Genomic DNA, 27,707 nt, shown 5'->3' with positions numbered 1-27,707 from the left:
GCACCTGGGTAGCTCAGTCAGTTAAGCATCCGACTTCGGCTCAGGTCACGATCCCAGGGGTCCTCGGATGGATCCTGTCAGGCTCCGTCCTCAGTGGAGGGAGCCTGCTCCTCCCTCTCCCTCTCCCCCTGCTCATGCTCTGCGTCTAAAATAAATAAATACAATCTTTAAAAAATAAAATAAAATAAAATCAGTTGAGTAGATACATAACATATAGTCCAAAGAAGTTGTACAGATCAATTATGGCAAATGATTTATGGGAATTATGATATACTTCCTTTTCTTTCCACGATAGTTTATAGGAACCTAAGATTATAATACTACATTCTGAACCATTAGATATTTCATACTCACCTACCATCCAAATACCCAAGTCTTGGCCTGACTTTATTGACTTCCCCATAGCCCTGTGAGTTCACCTGACCTGCGGCCAACACCATCACCCTCATGTTACTTATGAGACCCCGTGTCGATAGCCCACAGAACTGGAGCTGCAATCCAAGACGCTCCTGCTACAAAGCTTTGAGTTCTGCTCCCCTCTGGAGACATTCTTTAAGCAAACTATTACTGTGCATAGGAAGCAATGGGATGATCTTTCCTTCCTGTCTGAAAGATGACTCAGTGCCAGCCAAGCCTTCCCACTCCTCTGCTCTTCTCTCCTGGGAACCCATTGTTTCACTCCAGCCCACTGTCTGGTCTAACAGGCCTCTTCTCTCCTTGCCTGTACATCTTCTTTTTGGTCTTCCTATTCTGCTCTCTTGTCCACATTATCTGCCTTCTATATCACAAGCGAAGTAATTTTTTTCATACTCAGATGAGATCCTGTCCCTTCTCTGCACTGGTGTCCCTCTTCCTTGTCTGCACCTGGGGGGCAGGGGGGTATTATGTTGGCAGTCTCTATGTGCTCATGACCCTGTGCCCACCTCTACCACTCAATGTCTGTGGCACTATGATATTGTTACAAGACATGTGCTTCTGATATGTGTGTTGGGACCCCAACTGGAATGTGACATGCTTAGTGTGGGGGCCAAGAGTCTCAGTAAGTTTATATCCCTTGCATCTATAACAGGAAGGGGGATGTTTGGTGAGCTAAAATCCTTAAATGGCAAATACAACGTGTAAATCTAGATCAATTCCCGGTTGGAAGAAAATAGCATAAAAGACCTTCTTGGGACAACTGGGGAAATCTGAACACGGACAGGATATTAGAGTTGATTTTCTAAGGGGTGAAAGGGCTTTGTGGTTATATAGGAAAATGCTCTAACTCTTAGGAGATGCATGTTGCAGTATTTCAGATTAAATGTCATGATGTCTTTTACTTACTTTTGAATGGCTCAGTGAAATGTTTACAAGTGCTGAGCCAAGGTGAATGGTATATGGTGCTTCATTTTGTTTTTCTTTCGACTTTTCAGTACGTTTGAAAATGTTCGTAATAAACTTTAAGAAAGTAAAAGAAACCCCTTGCCTGGCTCACCACTGCACACAAGGGGAGGTTACTCCTGGAGGCCCTGGTCTCTTGCAGCCTCAGCTCATACCAGCCTGGCCCTCCTAGTGTCAGGGCTCCCTCTTGTGCAAATCTGCAAGTACCTTTCTCTCTACCTGAGGTTCTTTCACACCAAATCTGTTGGGTTGACTCCTACACATCCTTCAAGGTTTGGCTCAATACCATCTCCTTCAGGAAGCCCTCTGCAATATTTCCAGGAAACATTCCCCCCTCCCGCCCCCCACTCTCCTCACTGGCCTTGTTTCATGCCTATCAAGCTCCTAAACTGCTAGTTATCTGTCCAAATGTCTATTTCCCCTTTAACCTTGGAGCCCCTGCAGCACAGACTCCGTATCACCATCACCCATGTAGCTTCTAAGTTTAGCATGAGGTCCAGCTCTGAAAGGGGCCTTAATAACATTTACTGAAGAAACGTCACAAAAGGGTTGAGAACTAAGTTTCATTAAGATTCTTGTCAAAGAGGTACCTTCAAAGTCCTGTAGAATGTGGCCTTCCTTAAAGGGCAGGGTCTGCTTCTGCTGCTGATCCAACATGCTGTGCACTGTGATGAACTCATCATCGAGCGCTATGACGTATGGAAAGCAAATGGCCGCCCCAATCACATTCTCCGACCAGTGCACGGGGGCTCGCTGAGATATGCCAGCAACTGTGGCAAACATGCCTGCAAAAATAGGAAGCGTTAGGTGGGCCCCCAAAGGACCATGGCACTTTTCCTTACTGTAGATGTGTCTGGATACAGAATACCACCCCCTTCTTCCTTATATTTCAAGATTGGAAAGATAATTTATTATGCTGCAGGTGTGGAGAACCTTCCATGACTTAATTTTTTTGTGAAAAGAACTATTCCCCCCCCCCCCGAATGTGTACCTTTCATTTACTTCCAAGTATAAATGAGCTTACAAAAAAGATTTACATGTACCCCCCCAAAGGTTTATAAAGCACATGTCCTCACCTGTGGGGAAAAAAATGATTTCCAAACAACTGAAGCAGCTTTGCCAGCTGTCTCTCATATCCAGTCCTGCAACTGGTTAGTGTCTCTAACTTACGGCTCTTCCTTGTTGAATGGATATTGAATACATTCCCTCAAACATTTACTGAGCTCCTACTATGTACCAGACACTTCACAAAGCATCCTATCGGGAACTGTCCCTGCTCAGAACTGAAGTCTAATATTGGACATGGGAACTCTATAATGCAGGCATAGAACCAGTTTAGCCCTTCAAGACACACTGCTGTTGAGTGTTTGTCAATAATATCCATACCAAATGACAGCTTATCTGTCACATGCATAAAGTACCAAACTAGCCATTTCCCAATGAGCTACATATAGTCCACAGATACTGGGGTTTACCAAAATTAAGATAGTCACAAAGTCAATCCATTTTAACTTGGTTTTCAAACTAGTTGACTTAAAACACCTTTAAAAAAACAGCAGGCTATTGCCTGCAAACCATCAGCTATTACTGCAATAAATGTTTTTTTTTTTTTTTTTTTTACCACATAGGATGCAGAATGCGGAGCGGGGAGACAGAGACAAGGAGAGAACTTCAAGATTAAAACAAGGGAACGTATCTCAACTATATCATGAGCAAAATTCCTAAACCCATGAAATCATCAACCTGCCTAAATTTTCTGTAGTTATAAAGATGAAATATGCTGCAATCAATCATTTGTAAATAGAGCTCTTTTCCTCTAAATCAGGCTGTTTCTGAAACTGGGTATTACAGGGACCTCACACACGTGTACATGCCCTGCTCTTAATGTAACACACTCAAGCCCCCCTGAAGAACAGCCCTGTGCTCAGAACACTGTTAGGTCCTGCTTAACACTTCACATACGGGCTCTCAGCATGTGAGAAACAACTGGAACTCTCAATCTGAGGGTTGCTCGAAGTGAGCTGGGGGGAGTGGATGGGCCAAATGGGTAATGGACATTAAGGAGGGCACTTGTTGGAATGAGCAGTGGGTGTTATATGCAAGTGACGATCACTAAATTCTACTCCTGAAACCAATACTATACTATATGTTAGCTACCTTGAATCAAAAAAAAAAAAAAAAAAAAAAGAACAATAAGCCCAGAGAGTGTGTGTGTGTGTGTGTGCGTGCTCATATGCGTGTGTGCACACGCATGTGTCCCCTAAGGAGTCACAATTACCTAACACAAACCATTCTCATCATAAGTATTTCTCATTGACCCTTCAAAGTCTCCAAAAATCATTAGGAAAAAGACTAACAACACAGAGAGAGGGGCTATAAATTAGTAATTCACAAAAGGCAAAGTGCAAATAGCTAATAAATCCCTGAAGATTCTCATATTCATTAGTAACCAAGGGCATAAATTTAAATGAAAAAATAGGCCCAGTAAAAACCACAACTTTTATCCAATGATTGGCCAAAGATGATAGATCGATAATTCTAAATATCAGTATCGCGTAAGGAAACACTCTTTGAAGAATAATTTGGGTGTTATCTACCAAAACTGAACATAAATTTACCCTCTTCAATTGATTCTACTTGCCAGCTGGCAAGTACAAGGATGATCACAGTGATATTTTTAGTAACAGTGTAAAACTGAGTATAATACACTAAAAGAATATGTGGTCCTGGGTGAACGCACCACGAACAGGAGAGAAAGCTAGCTCACCTATTAAATGAGTACAGACAAAAGGAACTACTACAAATGAGCACACTGGGCAGTGATTTCAGTTCAGTGAACATTCGCTGTGTGGAGCTCGGAGTTAATGACCAAGAGACAGACCAAGGATTCAACAGTTCATGAGTGGTGAAGGGGTTAAAGGAAATACGTAAATAATGACCACTTGAGAGATAAAGACCAGGGCACAGAAAGGTGTAAAATGCTGTTGGAGTGCTGATGGCAGCTCTGATGGAGGTCAAGCCCAGACAGAGCTGAGTGATCAGCCTCCAGCTGGCACAAGGAAGAGGGCCCAGGGAGGGCACAGCAGTGGGGAGGGCATGTGTCCCTGAACAGGGCAAAACCCGTCAGAAAGTCAAGTTGGCGCTGGAACAGGGAGCACTGGCCTCTAGTCAGGCTAAGGAGTGCCGCCTGTGTCTGTGACAGCTCACAGGTGTGTCCGAAGGCCCGCCTGCCACAAGTGTGGAGGCTGTGTGCCAGGGGCCACACAAGGGGAGGCCCTGGCCAGGCCAGGGCTGGAGCAGAGCAGCAGGGGTGGGGTGGGGGGTGGGGGTTGAACTTCCGGGGGGGTGAAGCCAGGAGCCTGGCAGCTGACTCAGTGGGAGTGGGAGAGGGGGTAAATCAAGGGCCACCACACAGCTGTTAGCCTCAGGATTAACAGCCCCTCAGGGAGTCTAACACAGAACAGGGAGTAGGATGCAGGGCTGGTCAAGAGGCAGTGTTTGCACTTCCCAGAAATGGATGTCACAGACTTCCAGGAGAGGGGAGTCTGGCATTCCAGGGCTTTCTCGTGGGGTGGTGGTGGCATGCTTCCAGAAAGGGGCAGGTTGTTCCATGTAGCACACCAAAGGCACAGCACAATACAGGGTGTCTGTAAGCGCAACCGAGAACTGCTCCTGAGGCTGGCAGGGCCTTTGTTCCCGTCTCTTTCCAAAGCAGGTATGAAGTCAGGAGTTCAAAGAAAACACGGAAAAGTCCAACCACATGACTCAGAGCTGGAAGGCAAGACGGAACGATACCGGCGGCTGGACAGCGCAAGGGGCTGAAGGCCCCAGGTGTGGCATTTCCAGTGTTTTACGGTAACAGAGAGGATGAGGACATAAGCACAACCTGAACTAGCCTGCCAACTGCATCACCAAAGTATTCAGACAGCATTAAGAACTGCTGGAGAGAAACCGAGGGCTAGAGTTTTGAGAAGTATCAAGAATGTGGAATGAGGGCTTAGCTTTGGAGGAAATTCTGTTAGCACTAAATGTCCTGTGCGTTTAGAGCCAGCCAGCTAAAAAGAAGCTGAGGGGACAGGTGCCTACATGCCACTCACCCAGGCAGTTGGCAATCGTAAAGCCCTGGGAGGACAAGCACACATTAAGGCAGAAGATGCTGTGACACTTTGGGTCAAGTAACCATGTGAGAGTGGATAGCTCACTCTCATGGGGACATGGATGGTAAGATGTTGTCCAGTCTCATCCTGGAATTAAATCCAGGTGACCGCATTTCCCCCACTCAAGGCTGGGTAGCATGTGGGCCAGGAAGTGTACAGTGCAGAGGGCCTGACATGAATGTTCTCATAGTAAAATAAGCAGAAACCAGAGGTCAAGAACTAAGGCTTCTATACACCCAGAAAGCAGAAGATGACACTGGAATAAAAGAGCGGAGCAGTAACTGCCAGCTGATAGGCCCAGGGCAGGCAGTAGAAGGGGCCACAGAACCACTTAGGAACAGGAGGTAACTGTTATTAACACCCACAAATTAATTATATGTCTGCTGAGCAAGTGACAAACTATTGTTTCTATATTGTCCAGTAAAGTGCTGTCAACGTGCAAATGTAATAAATATGTAAATGGTACATCCTTAAAAAGCATTATTTTCAATCAGGCACCCTTTAAAGATTAGAGGTCTCCTTATCTGAACTAGGAGCCGGGGAGAGGGCCAGGGGGCTGTGTGAGTCAGGAAAAGCTGAATTATCTGCATTTCTCAAGAAGTAATTATCAAAGGATAGAGTTTAAAGTCACAAGACTCCATCACGTTATGAAAATTTCAACAAAGTATTGCTGAGAATAGGAAAATTCAAGCTCAGGCAAAAAGCTAAGAGTGGTTTCTCATGACATGGGACTGAGTGTGTATAATCTTCAGAGAGAAACAGGAGCAGAATGAAAATATAGAGCTTTCATATGTTTAAAGGTACATTTGCATTCCTGACAATAATTTATTTGAACTTAGTTCTATATTTTTATAAAGATTTTACTTATTTGAAAGAATGAGAGAGAGAGAGAGAGAGAGAGAGAGAAAGAACAGGGGGAGGCAGAGGTGCAGAGGGAGAAGCAGATTGCCGGCTGAGCAACATTGGGCAGGGGGCTCCATCCCAGGACCCTGGGATTATGATCCGAGCCAAAGGCAGATGCCTCATTGCCTGAGCGTCCCATGTAATAATGCTGGTGACTACTATGCTGCATACAGAATCTGTATACGAGTAAAGTATAAGAGAGCATACAAGTGATACTGGAGTAAAATGTTTTCACTATAAAGCCTTTATAACTGAAATAGTAAGGTACTGGCTCATTTTCCACTCAGGTCGTGATCTCGGGGTTGTGAGACTGAGCCCAAATTGGGCTCCAAGAGGAGTCTGCATAAGATTCTCTCTCCCTCTATGCCCCCCCAAATAAATGAATAAATCATTTTTAAAAATGTTTACTCTTGTTCATGACAGGAGAAATGCAACTAACTACACTGATACCATTTCTCATGTATGGGACTGGGAACAACATGGGAGTTTGGATAGCATTGTCCTATGTTGCTGGGGAAAACAGAAAACATACAACTTCTATCAAAAGAATATGGCAATACCTAGCAAAATTCACATGCGTTTGTACTTTGACTCAACAATCCCACCTACAGAAGGCTTTCCCATGGATGCACCAGGAAAACACACACACACATACAAAATCCCTGTTAATACTAGAAAAAAACTCACATGACCACCAATAGGGGCCTGATTGAGATAACCATGGTGACTCCACACAACAGAGTAGCATGCAGCTATGAAATAAGAAATATCTTTGGATTATATTGTAAAGGGATCACCATAATACACTGTTAATTAAAAAAAAAAAAGAGGCACTGAGAAAGAGATGTAAATATCTACATATTTATTTGTATTTTTTATTAAAAAATGAAAGGATAAACCATAAAAATAGAGGTTGCCTATGGGGGAAGAAGAGAATAAGTGAAGGAGACAGGATACCAGCTCTCTGAGTATACCTTGCTGGAGCTTGCCTAACTTGGAGCCTTGTAAATGTTTACATAGTAAAAATACAAAATTAAATAAAGCCATCCCTAAAAATCAGAAGTAAAATAAAATAAATGAACTGCATACCTGGGTGGTGGCATAACCAGACAGAGGGGAACTCTTCCAAGTGACTTTAAGACACAGCAACGTGACTGTACATCCCTGATGGGTTTTACGTCCACACCCTGCCTTAAAGACAAAAAGAACTCTAAACAACCAAACTCTCTTCAGTCATTACGTTGTGGGAATGATGGTGATAGCATCGTTCTGCGTACTGTGGGATTCACCAAAGGAACAACTACGTAGTGGTTTACGAAGACTTGCCATGCAGCTGAAAGCAGATACGAGCACAGAGACAGATGAGGTCAATGCCCTGCAGCCCTGAATTGGTTCCATCTGTATGACCTCACGACGGATTTTACCTTTACAGAAACGCATCCTTCCCAACTCTGTCCCTGAAGAGGCCTAAAAACAATGGACAGCAAGCAGCTCTAGCACCCAACTGTGGTCTCTAAACATCAGGGGTCCTTAGAGAAACAGCTGCAACCAGATCAAGGGCAGGAAATGCACAAGATGAGCCTAGAACACCTTGTCACGCCAGAAGGCCATCAACGTCCCAGGGTCATGTGAAAGGGGCTTGGCAGTCAACCTGGATTAACTCCCCTCCCCACCCCCAGCACAAATAGATGGAAACACACCATATATGTCTGCATCCATGATGTGTAAATGATAGTTTCTAAAAAACTATCACTTTCGGAAGACAGAGGAATCACCTTATTGAAAACCCTCTTGTTCTGCCTTTCTTATACAATGTACTGGGAAGCAATGAAATAAAGTATAAGTTTCTCTTCACTGAAGCAGTCCAGTTAATGTACGAAGGAGGAAAGGACAGAAACAGAATGCTGCCATTTGGCAGCCCCCCATGATTCAAAGGGTCCACGCATCACGTATCACTCATCAGTGGCTATTGACATCACAGAGAGAGAAAAAGAAATTACACAACCTCAGTGGAAGTCCTCCACCGCCTATGAGGAATTGTCTCTCCTCAAAATAAGCAAAAACAAAACAAAACAAAACCCTCACAAACCCTACATTAGAATCTGACAAACCGGGATCCCTGGGTGGCTCAGTGGTTGAGCGTCTGCCTTTGACTCAGGGCATGATCCTAGAGTTCTGGATCGATTCCCGCATCAGGTTCCCTGGATGGAGCCTGCTTCTCCCTCTGCTTGTGTCTCTGCCTCTTCTCTGTGTTTCTCATGAATAAATGAATCAAATCTTTAAAAAAAAAAAAAAAAAAAAAAGGGCAGTCCCAGTGGCGCAGCGGTTTGGCGCCGCCTGCAGCATGGGGTGTGATCCTGGAGATCCCGGATCGAGTCCCACGTCGGGCTCCCTGCATGGAGCCTGCTTCTCCCTCTGCCTGTGTCTCTGCCTCTCTGTGTCTATGAATAAATATATAAAATCTTTTTTTTTTTTAAAGGAATCTGACAAACCTGGCATCCTAATTACCAGTTGGCAGGAATCATAAAGGTCAGCCTGACACAGTAAACAATAAAAGGGGATATAATAATCAAAATTCAGGCCGTGGGAAGCTATAGGTGAAATGGTCAAACCCCTTCAACAAAACATTAGGGAAAAATAAAAAGAGAAGGAGAAGGAACCTTAAGAGGATTTACTGACCCAGAGAAGCTTAACAGATCCATCAACTGCAATGTACAGGCAGTTGGGAACTGACTCAAACAAATTGGAAAATAAATATACAAATCCTTAGACATAAATGTATATGGATAGGCATTTGCATACATCTCTCTGTATACGTGTAATAATAGGAGAAATACAACATGCCTTGATATTTGATGATATTAAGGAATCACTGTTAAGGTTTTTTTTTTTTTAGGAAAGCAATGGTATTGTGGTTTTCTTTTTTTCATTTTAAGGAACTTAGAACTACATACTGAACAATTAGTTTATAGAAAAAGTACTATGATGTCCATGATGCTGTGATAAATGATAAATCAAACAACTGGCGAGGAACTAGTTACGCCTGGAATTGAGTGATAGATACATTTGAGTTCATTAGAATGTTCTCTTTACTATATACATGTATGTTTTCCATAAGACAAGCTTTTCATTAAAATTGTGAATTTTTGCTAAAGAAAAAAAGCAGTTGAAATAAAGAATTTTTTTTTCCCCCAAAGGTAAAAATCTGAGCTATCAAGCCACGAAGAGGTGTAGAGGAACCTTAAATGCATGTTACTAGGTGAAAGCCGTCAGTGCGAAAAGGTAGCCTACGACAAGACAATCTGGAAAGATCAGCAGTTGCCACAGGTTGAGGTGCAGGGGATGAACAGAGGAACATGGACGATTTTAAAGGCAGTGAACAGGGCACCTCCGGTGGCGCAGCGGTTTAGCGCCGCCTGCAGCCCAGGGTCTGATCCTGGAGACCCAGGATCAAGTCCCGCGTCGGGCTCCCTGCATGGAGCCTGCTTCTCCCTCTGCCTGTGTCTCTGCCTCTCAGTCTCTCTCTCTCTCTGAATAAATAAATTAAAAAAAAATACTTATAAAAACAAAAAAAAATAAATAAAAAATAAAGGCAGTGAACATACTCTCTATGGCACAATGATAGATACACGTCATCATACATTTGTCCAGACCCACAGAATGTACAACTCTATGAGTGACCCTGACGGAAACCACAGACCTTGGGTGACTGTAACATATCAACGTTGATTCAGTCATTATCATGAATGTGCCACTCTGGGGTGGGGGTGGGGGGATATGGTTAGTGCAGGAGGACATGCGTGTGTTTGGGGACAGTGGGTGTAGGGGAACTCTGGACTTCCTGCTCAACCGTGCTATGAACCCAAAATTGCTCTGAAAATTAAAATCAATTTTAAAAAGTGAAAACCAGGATGCCTGGGTGGCTCAGTGGGTTAAACATCTGCCTTCAGTTCAGGTCATGATCCCAGGGTCCTGGGATTGAGCCCCACATCAGGTTCCCTGCTCAGCAGGAAGCCTGCTTCTCCCCCTCCCTCTGCTGCTCCCCTCTGCTTGTGCTCTCTGTCAAATAAATAAAATCTTTAAAAAAATGTAAAAACCACTAAGTGTACACCAACTAGTTCATGACTTCAACTTATGTTATTACCAGAAAATATGTTTGTACCCATCACTCTGAGATGAGATGCCTACACACAGACCACGGTTAAGGAGTACCGGCGGTGAGGACTCACCCTCCCCAGCACCCACAGGTCACAGATACACGCGAGCCCTAAACTGAGCCATCGGCAACCGCAAGAAAGTACAAGTTGCCCACCACGAGCAGCTCTGAGTCTTAATTTCAAGAAGGTGGCACAGAGAATTCGCAAGGCGGGATGACAGAGCCAAAGAAAGGCCTTTCAGGAGGCTGGTGGCAAGAAAGCACGGTGGGATGGAACCGCAGTGGGTACTATTATGGCCAGAACACTGACGTCTCCGGCCCAGAAAAGACGTCTCAGGATCTCCACTGGGACTGACAGTGGAGGCTAAAAACAATCAACTGACCAGCCCACCCACATGAGAAAATCTTCCAAGGAAGTCCTACAGGACTTTTTTATTTTGCTGTTATTTACTTGAAGGAATTGTCTGCCCAGAGCTACCTTGGGGTTCCTCTTTAGCGCAGCCCGAAGCCGCCCTGCGTTTGCTGCGCCAGCCCTACAGCTGCGGGGTGAGCCAGGGGACATGGGCCAATGCCAGCAAGGCCCTCTGCGGCCACCGTGCCACCCAGCCTCGGCGCTGGCGGATGCCCTTCCCGGGGATCTCCTTTCACAGCTACATCCTCCCTGTCGGGTCCGGGCATGGGTTCCCGGAGGCCAGGCCGAGGGAATGGACCGACGGGAGGCAGGGGCCGGCGGAGGCTCACCCAGTCCTCCGGGGCCCGCCAGGAGGAACTCCTGTCTCCCGATCCTCTTGACGATGGGCCGCTTCTCCTCGCTGCAGTAAGGAAACAGGTCCTGGGAGAAGCCCGTGTTGTAGTTGAGGATGATGTACTGCGTGGTCAGAGCCAGGCACAGGAAGTGGCCGTCCACGGCCACAGCCAGCGGCTGCTCCGGCGTCGACACCTCCCTGACAATCTGAACCCGGTCCTCGTACACCAGGAACAGCTGGATGGTCCGGCGCTTGACCGAGATGATGCAGACTTCCACGCAGAATGGGTCCCCGCTCACGGGGTTCTCGTTCAAGGCCAACGCCACGGCCCCTTTGATGCGTGCCCCTGAGGGGACGGGCTCCAGGCTCATCATGTTGAGCAGGGTGATGGAGTTGTCACACAGCACCAGCAGCCTGTTGAGGGCCGAGGCCGCTCGCAGCTCGCTCACGGGCTTCCGGAAGCCCAGGTGTCGGTGCAGCTGCTTGGTGGCAGAGAATGTGGCCGTCCCCGTGGGCAGCGCCCGCTCCTCTAACAGGAAGTGGTAAACCACGCAGTCCCCAGTGCCCACGTACAGGTTCTTTCCGCAGCACTCCACGCACTCGATGTGCACCCGCTCCTTGTCGCCCGCCAGCAGCTCCCACTCCACGGCGGAGACCAGCGTGAAGGCCTTGGTGCTCATCATGTCTGCGGTGATCTGTGGGGATGGGGACAGGAAGGTTAATGCAGGGTAGCCAACCACAAAGCAGGACCACGTCGGGTCTCAGTGGATATGCCCAATTCCTCAGTTATGATTTCAGTGGAGGGAAACCATTCGACCCTGTTAGGAAATAGTACGGGGAAGAAAAGCTCTCCCTCTGGGTCTCCTTCCACCAGGCAAATGGAAGACCCCCCCCACTACACCCCAGGATAGCATAGACACACGCTTTTATTTATTTATTTATTTATTTGTTTGTTTGTTTATTTATTTGGCATGCACTTTTAATTAGGGCCAACTTGCCCGTTCTTAACAGAGCTGAGATTTACACGGAGCCTTCTCAGGTTGTTCTTGGGAGACGTACCTGTTAGCAGAAGACAACCACGCATATTCACCCAGAGACGACAGAACAGAAATGTTATGGAAAAAGGCAAAAATGATCCCCCCTGATCTTTCCCTGAGCTTCTCTGGCCACCTGACTTAGCATTTAAGTGAAGTGGGTCACGACTGCATCAGGTGGTTAAGTATTACCCCTGGATCTTGTCACGAACACTGAGGCAGGGACCACACCTTGAACCCTGTGTTCCTTCCAGCATCATACTTGGCTCTCCAAGTAAATGTGTTCATGGTAAAGACGTGCCTCAGATCTCTACATCTGTCAGGTAAGGAGCTGAGGTGTCCGGTGCACTTAGGAGAAGGTCACTGACACATCAGTTAATGGATGACCTCCACTGGGAGGCCGACTGCCCCAACCTGGGGCCCTTACCTTCCTACCTCCTCCTCTGAAGTCCTCCTCTGAGGACTCTGGTTTCACACTCGACAAAGTCAGAGGCAGCAGAAACGAGCAAGATGGCCTTTCCATGATGTCCCAGCCTGCAGGAAGGCAATCCACATAGGCTCCCTAACCCACCCACACAGGAGGGAGAAATGGAGCCCCAAAGAGGTCTGCAGAAGTCAGACAGAAGTCAGGGAAGGCCAGATGGACTCTTCATCACTTCAGGCTGTCCAGAAGCAGGGTGGCCTCAAGAGAGACTAAATTCCTTAATCCTTTGAGGCACTCTAGCCAAGGGTAGAAGACCTCTTGGAAATATTCAAGAGAGAATATAGAATTTTGTAACTTCTTATCTCCCCCTGCCTATTGGGGCAGCCACACCTACATGAGGAAAACATCAGTCTCCTTCCCTGAGTCAATAAAATCCCCAGGAAGGAGGGTATCAGGTCTGGGGATGAGGTACTTCTGCCGGACACCATCGGAGTTCCTTCCCAGCACTTATAAACTCTGTGACCTTGGGAAAGTCACTCAACTCCTCTGTGCCTCAGTTTCCTCATCTGCAAAGTGAACAGAATCATGGCACCTACTTCATAACATTGCCTTGAGGAATAAGTACGTCAGCTCACATGAAATGCTTAATATCTGGCCCGTGGTGACTACCTGATAAACCTGATCTAATCTTGGATATATTCCTCTCAAAGCCCCAGCCTACTTTCAGTCTTCATTTCCCCAGCTGAGCACTGGGGGATGAAATAACGCTGTCTTCTGCCCTTAGCCGAGGAGGCTGCATCCACCGTGTTGCCACTGAAGGGCAGACTGAACCGTGAGCCAGACACGGGCTCGCACACGCTCTCCCCTGGCCCAGGCATCGTCAGACTCACTTATGTGAGCTCCTCTTCACAGAGACTACAGGAAGGAGCAAGAAAGTCTGGTGTGAGGCTCAGAACTAAGGCACCACAGAGAAGGAACCGTGTCCATCTATGTGGGACCGCGGGAACTTGAGGGTCCCAGGGAAAGCCCGACGTTGGGAGAAAAGCTTTGGTGTCTGACACCAGCCGTTTGGAAAGACGACCGTCTATTTGTCATGACCGCATAGAACCACAAAACCCAACTTAGACAATACTTTTTTATTTTCCACTTAAATGCCAATGAGTTAAACACAGGTATTGAAATGTCCTATGTCTAAGACATCCTAAGTGCCTTAAAGCAAGGTATCACGAAACACTACTGCCTTCCCCGCTTGATCAGTACAGTACAGGCTGCCCTTCAGGAGCTCCGGAGAGCGAGGCTGCGATTGGGGTGTGAAGCGTACCCTTCCCTCTGCAGAAGGCACAGAGGTACAGGCTTCGGGCCCTCGCCAGTGAACTCCCCTACGTCACTCTCCCAAGGTGTAGGGTCTTCCTGTCGCACAAGAGATAAACTAGACATGTTCGTGGTGAAAATACAGAAAACACCCATATTTAGTCTAAATCCTGGATGGAGGGAGAAGGAGAGAGGGGAGAGCTAGGGCTGTAAGAAAAGCAACTGGTTTATTAAACAGTGACAGGATGAGTATTTAAGAAGACGTGCAACACTGTTTCACTACATGGTAAGCAAGGCGACCCCAGTCTTGCTCAAGTTCCCCAGGACAGGACTTAAAAACAAAAGTTCAATGTAGTTTATAAGCAGCACCACGTCAGCCTCACAGCAGCTAAGATGTTGCTCCTTCTCTCCACCCTCTTCACAACAAGTTAGACATCCACCCACACACTGAGCCCCGGCGGGGGGTCGGGATCTGGGCCCCAAGGGGCCTCACCCATGGGCAGGTCCAGCAACAGGCACACAGGCCCCTGCTGTGGAGCCCGGAGCCACCCCCCAAACCCCTGCTGAGGCTGCAGAGAACCTGCGGGGCGCTGACCTGGGCGGGAGCACACAGGAGACAGGAGTGTCCAGTCATCCCAAGGGGGCGGTCCCAGCGGGCCACTGGAGCCCACAGAACCAGAAAACAAGACAATCCAGGTCTGGTCACAGCAGGGGCAGCCTGAAGAGAAACCTTCCCGGGCTGGGCCTGCAAGGAAGCACTGCGGGGGGGTGGGGGGCTCATCTGGGGGCGGGTACAGCCCCTGCAGCAGAGGGCGGATGGGAAGATGGGAAGAGGATGGAGAAGAACGGGGAGAGGACGGGGAGAGGGGGGAGATGAGGGAGAATGAGGAGGATGGGGGAGGACGGGGGAGGATGGGGGAAGATGAAGGAGAACAGGGGGAGGATGAGGAAGGACAGGAGAGTATGGAGGAGGATGGAGAGGATGGGGGAAGATGGGGAAGACGAGGGAGGATAGGGGAGGACGAGGGAGGACAGAGGGAGGACAGGGGGAGGATGGGGAGGACAGGGAGAGGACATGGGGAGGATGGGAGAGGACAGGGGGAGGACAGGGAGAGGATGGGGAGGACAGAGAGAGGGCGGAGGAGGACGGGGAGGATGAGGGAGGACAGGAGAGGACAGGGGGAAGACGGAGGAGGACAGGGAAGGACGGGGGAAGACAGGGGAAGATGGGGGACAGCAGGGCAGGAGTGCGGCTACCCCAGCTGTGTGGGAGGCGTCTGCACAATCCCATGGCTCTCCAGGAGGAACCACAGTACTGAGGCTGGATGTCCCTGCCTGGGGAGAGAAGACTGGGAGAGAGGCCCATGAGAAATGCAAACGGCCTTAAGGGGGTTGTGTGTAGCAGGAAGTCAACCAGGAGCTGTGGGAGCACCCCAGCTGGGGACCTCACCGGTGTGCTCCAGGCACCCCCAATGGACCCACACCTCCTCCCAGGGTGCAGCTGCCCCAGCACGCTTCCCTGCAGAGAGAGCCAGGACAGCAGGCCACAGTGTGCAGGGAGGGAGAAACCAGAGGAGCCTCAGAGCCACCTTCAGGAAAACAGAGGCCGGCCTTCCAGCAGCCACAGGAGTCCAGGAACCAGAGAAGACGTCGTCATTTAAGAAACCCGCCACCAGGAGGAGCAAGGGAGCAGAGCTGCCGGGTCCAGGACCAAGCACCAACCAGCCTACCCGCCCCCCCCCCCGCTCCCCCCCCCTGCAGCCCCCCTACCCCCAACGCCCCCCCATCTGCCCCCTCCTATCCCCACAAGCGCCCAGCTACCCCCACCTACCTCCACCAACCCCCACCTACCCCTTTCTACTCCCACCGACTTCCACCTACCCCCACCTACCCCCTCCTACTCCCACTCACCCCTTCCTACCCCCATCTACCCCCTCCTTCTCTCCTACCTCCATCAACCCCCACCTACCCCCTCCTACCCCCACCGACCCCCACCTACTCCCTCCTACTCCCACTCACCACCTCCTACCCCCATCTATCCCCTCCTTCCCTCCTACCTCCATCAACTCCCACCTACCCCCTCCTACCCCCACCAACCTCCACCTACCCACACCTACTCCCACTCACCCCCTCCTACCCCCATCTACCCTTTCCTTCCCTCCTACCTCTACCACCCCCACCGGCCCCCACTGATCCCCTCCTACCTCTACCGCCCCCACTGGCCCCCACTGGTTCTCAGCTCAAACACCCTCTCTCAAGGCAACTTGCAGGGATTGAGGGAGGTGTCCCCTACCATAAATAGGAGTGCGGCAACGCACAGCCACAAGGAACATGATAAACCAAGAACACGTGCCATCACAAAGACAGAAGTAACTCCTCCAAAACTGAATTCAAAGGCATGAAATTTGTGATCTAGCTGATTAAGAAATTCAAAGTAGCTGCTCTGAAGAAACTCTGAGCTACAAGAAAACTCAGCCAGTTCAGTGAAGCTTTGAAAAAAATTACATGATCCAAACGAGATTTTACTAAAGAAAAAGAAATCATAAAAAAAAAAGACCCCAATGGAAATTCTGAGGCTGAAGAACTCAATGAGTAAAATGAAAAATGCAATAGGGCATCTGCAGTAGGGTAAAGTGTATGGAGGACAGAAGTGGTTAGAGATTGGAGGAGGATGAGGAGAAGGGAATAAAGAGTGAAGGAAGCCGGAGAGAGATCAACAGGATTCCACCAAAAGAACAGATGCTGGAACACCTGCAGTTTTCAGAAGAGAGAATGGGGCAGAAAATTATTTACAGAAATAATAGCTGAGAGTGTCCCAAACCTGGGGAGGGAAATGGACATCCAAGGTTACTGAGCCAACAGGTCACCCTATTATCTCAATGCAAAAAAGACGCATTATCATCAAACTGTCAGAAATCAAGGATAAAGAAAGAATTCTAAAAGCAGCCAGGGGAAGAAACATTGTGACCTTCAAAGGAACCCCATTAGGCTATCCAGGGATTTTGAATTTTTCCCTCACAGGCCAGGAGAGCCTTTCAACTGAGAAATGGGTAAAGGTGTGTGTGTGTATAGGCAATGGAATATTATTCAGCTGAAAGAAAGAAATGCTGCCATTTGTGACAACATGGATGGGTCTGGAGGGCATTATGCTAAGCGAGATCATTCAGACACAGGAAGACAAACACTGCACGATCTCAATTATATGTGGTACCTAAAAGAGTCAAACTCATACAAATAGAGTTAAATGGTGCTTAGCAGAGGCTGGGGGTGGGGATACTGGGGAGATGTTGTCTAGGGCACAAACTTGGAACTAGGGGATAGATAATACAGCCTCCCAATTATCAGCAATGTGTTATAAACTTTACAGTTGCTAAATCAGGATCACACAAGGGTAACAGAAAGCTGACGCAATAACATTCTGGTACCTAAAAGTGGTTTACTCCTTCAAGCAGCAGGGAGATTTTCTCCATGATCTAATTCATAGGATAAACCCACTCTGAGACAGTATGAATCATAAAAAGGTAAACTGTAGGCCAAACCACTCTGTATTATCATTAAGTCCAAGTTACTGGGGGTCTGAAGTCAGAGAGGTTTCAACATGGTAACAAAACTGAAACTTTCTCTAAGATGTACAATTCATATTGTGATCTCAAATTGATCTGAAATTTAGACTAACTTTTTGATAGAATATCACCTTAAAAGCATGGCTATCATTTGAAAGAGCAACATTTTAATATATTTCTCAAAACTGCAAAATTCAGAGCTAGTGAGGGAAAGAGACTGAAAAATATTAGTACACTCACAGACAGTAGTTCAAATAAGAATAACACTACAAACACAATAAACACTTTTAAGTGTGAAAAAAAAAAAAAACCCACTGCTCCATTTCCCAAGAGTATCCCAAACACATTAAGGAAAAAGGACTAGAAAAATAAGCAAGTATGTAAAACAATATGTACTAAGGACCAAAGTTAAAATATTAGTAATGACTTTCCACCACATTGAGAGCCTACACACCCTGCTGGTAACATTAGAATCTAAGTGAGCATCTTTGAAAATGCTAATGGAAAAATATTAATTTTCTTTTGCAGGTGTACACAGAAACATTATCTTCTAGTTCACACCCGTAGCCACTGTGAAAGGCTCTTGTTGCTTAGCATCTTCCCTCAGATTCTTTATGTTTCTTAAATCTCAACTCAAGTATGACGATTTCATTCTTTCCGCTATATCCCGAGCTGGGCAGTGGAGATTCTTAGGTTACCCATAAGCTTCAAAAATGTTTTTCCATGTTCTTGACTTAAGATCTGTAACAACAGTTATATAGGCTTCTACAGGCCCAGGAGAGAGCAGATTCAGATGAATTTATAAGCAATGCAAGGGCACTGGCTATATTCTGCTTTCTTTTCTTTTCTTTTTTTTTTAATTTTATTTATTTATTCATGAGAGGCAGAGAGAGAGAGAGAGAGAGAGAGAGAGAGAGAGAGAGAGAGGCAGAGACACAGGCAGAGGGAGAAGCAGGCTCCATGCACCAGGAGCCCGATGTGGGACTCAATCCCGGGTCTCCAGGATCAGGCCCTGGGCTGAAGGCGGTGCTAAACCGCTGGGCCACCAGGACTGCCCTATACTCTGCTTTCATGGACACTGTCCCAGAAAACAAGCACCATGTCCACATGGCTCTCCTATCAAGTTCTACCAAACATTCAGGAATCAGATAGTACCAAGTCTAAATAATAAAGCTTCCGGAGAATTAAAAAAAAAAAAAAAAAGAGGAGGGGGCACATATCCCACTTCCTTTTATAAAGCCAGTATAAAATATAACTTTAATATCCAAACCCAATAATGATATAGGAAAAAAGAAAATCCTAATCATTCTTACTTATAAATCACATGGAAAAGTATTAAATATTAGCACCCTGAACACACACACACACACACACACACACACACACAGTATGAATAAGCTGGCATGTGATATTGGCTTAAGGTAATAAAATCTGTTGGTTTATCACATTTACAAAATAAAAGAGAAAAAGCGTAAAACAAGGAACAAGACTATTGCCATCTGTTATGGGTAGATTATGTCCCCCCAAATATGTTAAAGTCCTAACTCCCTACTACTTGCAAATAGGATCTTATGTGGAAACAGGGTCACTGAAGATGATCAACTTAAGATGAGGTCATTAGGGTGAGCCCTAACCCCATATGACAGGTGTCATTATACAACGGGAGAGATCTGGAGACAAGACAGACACACATAGTGCAAAGACCGGGAGACGGCCATCTACCAGCCAAGGAATGCATGAGGCTACCGGAAGGCTGGCCAAGAGGACTGCAACAGAGTGTCCCTCAAGAGAAGCTAACTTTGTCCTGCTGACACCCTGTCCTCAGACTTCTATGCTCCAGAACCATAAGGCAATACATTTTTGGTGTTTATTTATTTTTTAAATTTATATTGTTTAAGCTACCCAGTTTATGGCACTCTGTTATGGAAGCCCCAGCACACTAAGCACCATCTCTATCCAACATCATATTGGAAGTTTCTGCCAGCTAAAGAACAGTTATGAGGGGATCCCTGGGTGGCGCAGCGGTTTGGCGCCTGCCTTTGGCCCAGGGCGCGATCCTGGAGACCCGGGATCGAATCCCACATCAGGCTCCCGGTACATGGAGCCTGCTTCTCCCTCTGCCTGTGTCTCTGTCTCTCTCTCTCTCTCTGTGACTATTATAAATAAATAAAAAATTAAAAAAAAAATAAAGAACAGTTATGAAACTGAAAACAGAAACATAAAACTAATTATTTACAGTTACTATTACTGTTTACATGGAAATTCACAAATAAACTACTAGAATTACTAAAATTTTAGAAATATTGTTTAATTTTAAAAATCAACATATTAAAGTAATCTGCATTTTCATCCACAGACACTTTAATCTTTAAAAAAAGATATTTCAACAGTATTAAAAAATTAATTATGAAGGAATTATCTAACAAAGATGTAGATCTTTATGGAAAAAAAACACAAAATCTTACTGTTCAGCATTAAGAAAGACTAAATTATAATCCCAGATTTTCCTGCAAAAATTGACAAGCTGGTTTTAAAAATTGAAATGGCAATTAAAGTACCTATATCGTCAAAACCATCCTGAAAATGAAAAACAAACATGAAGAACATACATTAACTGATTTCAGAAACTGCTATAAAATTGCAATAATTAAGATAACACGAAAGACAAACAGGTCCATGGAACAGAAGATCAAATCAGACCTACACATATGCATGAAATTGGTTTTTCACAAAAGTGCCAATACCAAATACCAAAAGTCATGGATAAATGGTACTGAAACAACTGGATAACCTAATGAGGGGAAAAATTTACTTTAAACATTTCTGCCTCACACCATATACAGAAATTAATTTGAGATGAATCAAATTATTTTAAAAGCAAAGGCCAAAACTATTAGGTTTCTAGAAGAAAATATCGAAGAATATCTTTGAGACCTTGAGGTATATAAAGATTTCCTAGGATACAGAAAGCACTAACCATAAAAAGTTGATAAACTGGATTTTATAAAAATTAAAAACTGTGTCCACTGAAAGGCATCGTTAGGGAAGTGAACATGGAAGCCTCAGACTGGGAGAAAAATTTGCAGTATTATATATCCAGCAAAGGGCTCATATGTAGAATCCATAAAAACTTCTACAAACTAATAATAAAAAGACGAACTTATTTTTTTTTAAATATGCGAAAAAGGAAGGTATACAAGAGGCTCCTGGCTGGCTCACTTGGAGGAGCATGTGAGTGACTCTTATTCTTGGGGTTGAGTTCAAACCCCATGTTGGGTGTAGAGATTACTTAAAATAAATAAACTTGAAAAAAAAAAGAGGGTATATTAGTGACCAATAAGAACATGAAAAGAGATGTTCACCATCATTAGTCATAAGAGAAATTTATTTTAAGCCATAACGAAATAACATTTCACATCTCTTAGAATGGTTACAATGAAAAGGATTAAATGTTAATGGCAATGCTAAACATTAATGAGGATGAAGAACAACTAAAAATCTCATACTTCTTTGAAATATGTATAAAATGGTATCATCCCCACAGCTGACATCATACTCAAAGCTGAAAACTTAAAAGCTTTTCCTCTAAGACAGGAACAAAACAAGGATGTTCGCTCTCATCACTTTTATTCAACATACTCCTGGAAGACCTAGCTGCAGCAATCAGACAAGAAAAGGAAATAAAAATCATCCAGATTGGTAAGGAAGAGGTAAAAGTGTCAGAGTTTGCAGATGACGTGATACTATATGCAGAAAACCCTAAAGACTCCACTGAAACAAACCGTTAGAATAAGTGAATTCTGTAAAGCCACAGGGAACAAAAGTAAACAGAGAAATCTGCTGTAGTTCTATACATTAATAATCAAGTAGCAGAAGGAGAAATTTCAAAAAATGTATCATTTACAAATGCATCATAAATGAAATACTGAAAAGTAAATTTAACTGAGGAGATAAAAGCCCTGTACTCTGAAAACTACAAAACACTGATAGAAGACACTGAAGACAACACAAATGGAAAGATATACCATGCTTATGGATTAAAATAATTAATATCGTTAAAATGTCCATACTTTCCAAATCCGTCTCAGATTCACGTCAATCCCTATCAAATACCAATAGTATTTTCCATGGAACTATAATAATCCTAAATACACCAGAATTTGTATGGAACCACAAATGACTTTGAAGAGCCAAAACAATCTTGAGAAAGAACAAAGCTGCAGGCATCACAATCCCAGGTTTCAAGATACACCACAAAGCTGCAGTAATCAGAACAGTATGATGCTGGCACAGAAACAGACACATAGACCAACAGAACAGGACACAGCCCAGGAATAAAACCACACTTACATGGTCAATTAATCTATGACAAAAGAGACAAGAACATACAATAGAGAAAAGACAGTCTCTTCAACAAATGGTGCCGGGAAAACTGGACTGCTACATCCAAAAGAATGAAACTGGACCACTTTCTTACACCATACACAAAAATTAACTCAAAAATGGATTAAGGACCTAAAATATAAGACCTAAAACCATAAAACTCCTAGAAGGAAACATAGGCAGTAACCTCTTAGACATCAGCAACTATTGTCTAGATAGGTCTTCTCAGGCAAGAGACACAAAAATAAGCTATTGTAACTATGCCAAATAAAAAGCTTTTACAGTGAAGGAAACCATCAAAAAAAAAAAAAATGAAAAGGCAACCTACTGAATAGGAGAAGATATTTGTAACAATATAATATATATCTAGTAAAAGGTTAATATCCAAAATACATAAACAACTTATATAATTCAACAACAAAATAACAAATAATATGATTGAAAAATGAGCAGAGGACTAAATAGACATTTTTCCAAAGTAGACATACAGATGGCCAACAGACACATGACAAGACGATCAACATCACTAATCATGGCACGATGAGATGTCACTTTACACTTATCAGAATGGCTGGTATCCAAATGGCAAGAAATAACAAATGTTGGTGAGGATGTGCAGAAACAGGAACCCTCACAGATTGTTGGCGGGAATGTACATTGATGCAACTACTATGGAAAACAGTATGGAGGTTCTTCAAAAAAATTTTAAAATACCGTACAACCTAGTAATTCTATTACTGGGTATTTACCCAAAGAAAATGAAAACAGTAATTCAAAAAGATTAATGCACCCTTATGTTTACTGACAACAGCAAAGATATGAAAGCAACTCAAGAGCCCACTGACAGATGAATGGATAAAGAAGATATGATGTATATGTTACATATACATGTGTATGTGTATACATATAAATATTTTGCAATATTAGTCAGCCATATAAACATGGATGGACCTATAGAGTATTATGCTAAGTGAAATAAGTCAGAGAAAGACAAATATTTCACTTACATATGGAATCTAAAAAACAAAAACCGAAGAACAAAAGACAACCACCCCCTCCCCCAAAACACAAAAAAGCAGAGATAGAACCATAAAACAAACTGATGGTTGTCCGAGGGGAGGAGATTGGAGCGAGGGGTGAAATAGTTGAAGGGGATTAAGAGATACAAATCTACAGTTATAAAATAAAATAAATTAGTCATGTGGATGAAAAGTACAATGTAGGAAATATAGTCAATAATATTGTAGGGGCACCTGGGTGGTTCAGTTGGTTAAGTGTCTGCCTTTGGCTCAGGTCATGATCTCAGGGTCCTGAGATTGAGCACTGCGTCAGGCTCCCTGCTCACCACCAAGTTCACTTGTCCCTCTCCTTCCCCTTTTGCTCCTCCCTCTACTCTCTCTTGTTCCTTCTCAAATAAATACATATAATCTTTTTTTAAAAAAATAATATTGTGATAACACTGTGTGGTGAAAGATGGTGACTACACTTGCTATAGTGAGCACCGAGTAATGTAGAGAATTGTGAAATCATTACATTGTACACCTAAAACTAATCACACAGTATGTCAAGTACATTTCAACTTTAAAAAAAAATGATGTCATCACTGTGGAAATCTGATGGTTTTTTTATAAAGTTAAGCATGCATTTTTCCTGTTCCTCCACAATTCCACTCTGAATGTTTCCAGTTCTCTTGAGCACATATCAATGTCCACAGAAAGACCTTTACCAGAATGTGCACAGCAGCTTTATTCATAATAGCCCCAAATAGGAAACAGCTCAGTTTTATTCACTTGTATTCATTTCAATGTGGGGTATTCACATGACTTGGAAGTAAAAAAGGAATAAATTACTGGTAAACACCAATATGAATGAAATAAAAAACACTGAATGAAAAAAAAGATACACCTACGGTATATGTTCATTTAGATGAAGTTCAAAAGTAGGCAACGCTCCTCTCTAGCGACAGAAATCAGAATGGTGTAGACCTTGGAGGGAAGGGGGTGACCAAATGGAAAGGGACACAAGGAAATATCGGGGGTGACAGAAATATTCTAGACCTTGTTTGGGGTATTGGTTACGCAGGTGTGTTAGATCTGGCAAAATTTACTGAGCTGCGCACGTAGGGTCTGTACATGCAATCAGGAAAAATTCTCACAGGAATATACGTGTGTGTAACTGAACATGCAGATTATAAAATTCATATGGCAGAGAAGGGCCAAGTAAGCAAGACACTTCTGGAAAAGATAAGTAAGGAAACTTGACTCAACAGATAAAAGGTAACATAAAGGTATGGCTATTAAGATAACGGGGTACAGGTATGAGGCAAACCCAAGAGAACACGTCCAGCTCCAGGAAACAGATGTGCATGGATAGAACCTCAAACTATGACAGGGTGGTACTGTATATCATGGGGCGTACAGAGAACCTATACATGTTCAATAATCAGTGCAAGACAACTGGATGCCATGAAGAAGAAAAAAAAGAAACGACTCCTTTTACCATTTTCAAAATTATTCCAGGTGGATCAAGATCCTTAAGTATGGAAGGCATAACTTTAAAACTTTGAGAGGAAAATATGGAAAAAATGCTTATGACCTTCGGGTAGGGGAGAATTTCTAAAATAAGGTATATATATATATAAAAAAGTATAAATGCCAGGAAAAGAGATAAGTTCATTCACATTAAAATGTAAAATCTCTGTTCTTCAGAAGACACTGTGAAGAAAGTGATAAGATGGGAAAGGACACTGACATCACATATCTGATTTAAAAAAAAAAAAAGATCCCTGGATGATGCAGCGAACTGCTACAGAAAGAAAATAACAATGATCTCATAGAAGAATGGGCAAAATATGTGAGCAGGCGTCTCGTAGAAGAGGAAAGGTGAACGGCCAACAGACATGAAAGAATGCTCAAGCTGATTTCATCATCTAGAATTGCAAATTGTAACTACAGTGAAACTTCATCTTATACCATGAAACCGACAAAACATCTGAAGTCCCATGACATCGGCTAATTGCAAGAACATGGAGCAATGAGAACTCTCCACTGCTGGTGGAAGCTTCCAACCTGTCAAGACCTTTCCGGCGCTATGCAGAAGCCCTGGACATCAGGAGCAAGCCAGCAATCCTACTTCTAGGCATATGTTCTTCAGATTTTACGTTCACTGGGCCATAAGCAAGAACATCAACAACAATCTTGTTTGAGACAGAGGAAACTGGGAACAGCTCATGTTCCTGGCCAGACGGAGCACTAAACAGCAAAAGAGCTGCAGCTACAAACAAGGATGGATCTCAAGCTAAGGGGCAAGTTGCAGAGCACGCTATGCTAAATGATGGGTATATAAGGCTCCGTAAGACTCAAAAACATGACCATCTATCTAATATAATGTTTAGGGCTTCAGCCATATGTACTAAGATCATAAAGCAAAGTAAGGGAATGATAAACACAAATCCAGGGAGGCAGGATGGAGAATAATATAGGCTGGATTCCAAATGTATTAGTAATGTTCTGTTTCTTTAGCTCAGGTTGCTTTTTTTTTTTTTTTTTTTTTTTAAGATTTATTTAAGATTTATTTATTTACTGGGGGAAAGGGCCAGAGGGAGAGAGAGAATTGTGAAGCAGAATCCCTGCTGATCATGGAGCCCGATGCAGGGCTCAATCCCAGGAGCCTGAGATCATGACCTGAGCTGAAATCAACAGACGCTTAACCAACTGAGCCACCCAGACACCCCAAACGGAGGCTGCTTTTGTTATTATTCCTTATATCTTAATGTAGACTATATTCTTTTAAGTGTACTGAATAGCAATTAAGTTATATGTACACACACGCATACACACACACAAATTCTACTCATTTCCCCAAACCAGCTTACTGTAGAAATAGATACAGAACCTCAGCTTAATAAACCTGAAGAAAGTCACAAAATCCACGTTCCTGGTCTAAAATTTCATTTATTTAATGAAAACAGTTATCATTGATATAAGTGGTTTACTCATAATTTCTTAGTTCATCTAAACCCAGAGCTTACTTTACAGTGTATCCATATTTACAAAGTTCAATATAGGGCAGCCTATCAGTTATTTCCACAAATCCCCCTAGATTCTTGGAAGACAGAGGAAAATACTAACATGTAATACTAACATGAGGTGCCCAAGAAGGTAAATGCCCTGCACGTTCTGGGGTCCCAGCTCCCACAAGGCCAGCCTCTTCCCTCCGGGAACTCTCCCCAGCTTCCCCTTCCATATAAGTACAGTTGACCCTTGAATAACCCTGGGGGTAATGGATGCCAATGGATGCCAACCCCCAGCACAATCCAAAATCCATGTATAACTTTTGATTCCCCTGAGAGCTTAACTTACTAATAACCTGCTATTAACCAGAAGCTTTACTGATAATATAAGCAGCAGATTAGTACATATTTGTAGGTTTATGTATTTTATATCGTATTCTCACAATAAAGTAGGTTAAAGAAAATATTACTAAGAAAATCATAAGGAAGAGAAAATACATTTACAGTACTGTATCTATGGAAAATATCCAAGTGTAAATGGACTCGTGCAGTTCAAACCTGTGTTTTTCAAGGGTCAACTGTATCTCCACTCTTATTTTTCAACCAGTTCGAGACTGGTATTAGTAAGTGTCTTGTTCCCCTCTTCATTTTCTCAGTACTAACTCCCACCAAGGCCAGGCCTCATTTTTAAAAAGTCATAGAGAAAGAATAAACATGGACTACGACAATGTTTGAAAGAGATTATCTGCATGTGGAAAGAGGCTTGTAGATCCAAAATTACAAGATTAAAAATATATACATATATATGTAAAAAACATATACCCTTGATCTGGGACAGAAATACATTCTGCTCTAAGAATGCTATGACAAAGTGACATTAAGATGAAATCTTTACCAGTAATTATTATTCTTGAACCAACAGAATGATGCTCTGTTAGCTCCTGTCACAGAATGTGCACAGAGTATGAGAACAACCTCAAGATAGACACAGTGTCCTATGTGTCTGCAAAAACTCTCACATTGGAGAATGACATCAACGCTTTAAAATGAAACAGACTCTTTAGAGCCCTATCAGCTCTACGTGCACCAGAGATTCATCACCTTGGAGGGTAAAAACTCAAAAACTCATCAATGCATTTGACAGCCCTCTAACAGGAGGTGACCTCCTATGACAAGCTAGGGATGAATTCTTCATCTACATTTTAAAAAGGATAAGGGATTAATTCTTCCTCTACACTTAAAAAGGATACTCTACCTAAAGTTAGATTTACTATTTTTCTCACTTTACATTAATTTCTTCTGAGTTTCTGATAGTCCATTTTAAATGAATAGAGATCAAACAGTTATCCTAATGTTTGGGCCTAAGTCAGGCCAGGTTCAAAGCCATAGGTGAGGATGAGCAGGAACATGGACCTCATGCCTTAAACATTATGTTGTCACTATCCTTAAAATGCTTCAGAAAGGATGCCACTGCCTAACAGCTAGACTCTGAACTCAGCAGAAGTTATGCAGCCCTTAAAAATCCAATCCCGGCCAATCTTTATGCTCCTGTGTATAAAGACAAGTTACAGCTATTGATCTATTCATATCAGTCCCTCATTATTAGTCCCTTGCTTCGTTATTATTCAGCTACATTCA

General features: G+C 43.9%; 1 protein-coding gene and 1 long non-coding RNA gene across 4 annotated transcripts in view; one reads left to right on the top strand and one right to left on the bottom strand.

Annotated features, from left to right (window-relative positions):
* The window catches only part of TGFBRAP1 (transforming growth factor beta receptor associated protein 1), a 62,769-nt gene that overhangs the window by 27,886 nt on the left and 7,176 nt on the right, over positions 1 to 27,707 (bottom strand). For all 3 annotated transcript variants that reach the window (XM_072844376.1, XM_072844378.1, XM_072844377.1), the window contains exons 2-3: positions 11,338 to 12,037; positions 1,971 to 2,165 (exon numbers count right to left, since the gene is read on the bottom strand). In XM_072844376.1, the coding sequence (XP_072700477.1) occupies positions 1,971 to 2,165; positions 11,338 to 12,025 (883 nt within the window). In that variant the 5' untranslated portion in view covers positions 12,026 to 12,037. The remainder of the gene's footprint in view (positions 1 to 1,970; positions 2,166 to 11,337; positions 12,038 to 27,707) is intronic.
* LOC140643044 (uncharacterized) lies at positions 1,994 to 3,170 on the top strand. The gene is made up of 2 exons (XR_012039431.1): positions 1,994 to 2,187; positions 3,009 to 3,170. It is a non-coding gene; the product is annotated as an uncharacterized lncRNA (long non-coding RNA).

The sequence above is a fragment of the Canis lupus genome, chromosome 11 (genome assembly GCF_048164855.1).
Source record: "Canis lupus baileyi chromosome 11, mCanLup2.hap1, whole genome shotgun sequence".
Classification (NCBI taxonomy): domain Eukaryota; kingdom Metazoa; phylum Chordata; class Mammalia; order Carnivora; family Canidae; genus Canis; species Canis lupus.
This window is presented reverse-complemented; position numbering and strand designations above follow the sequence as displayed.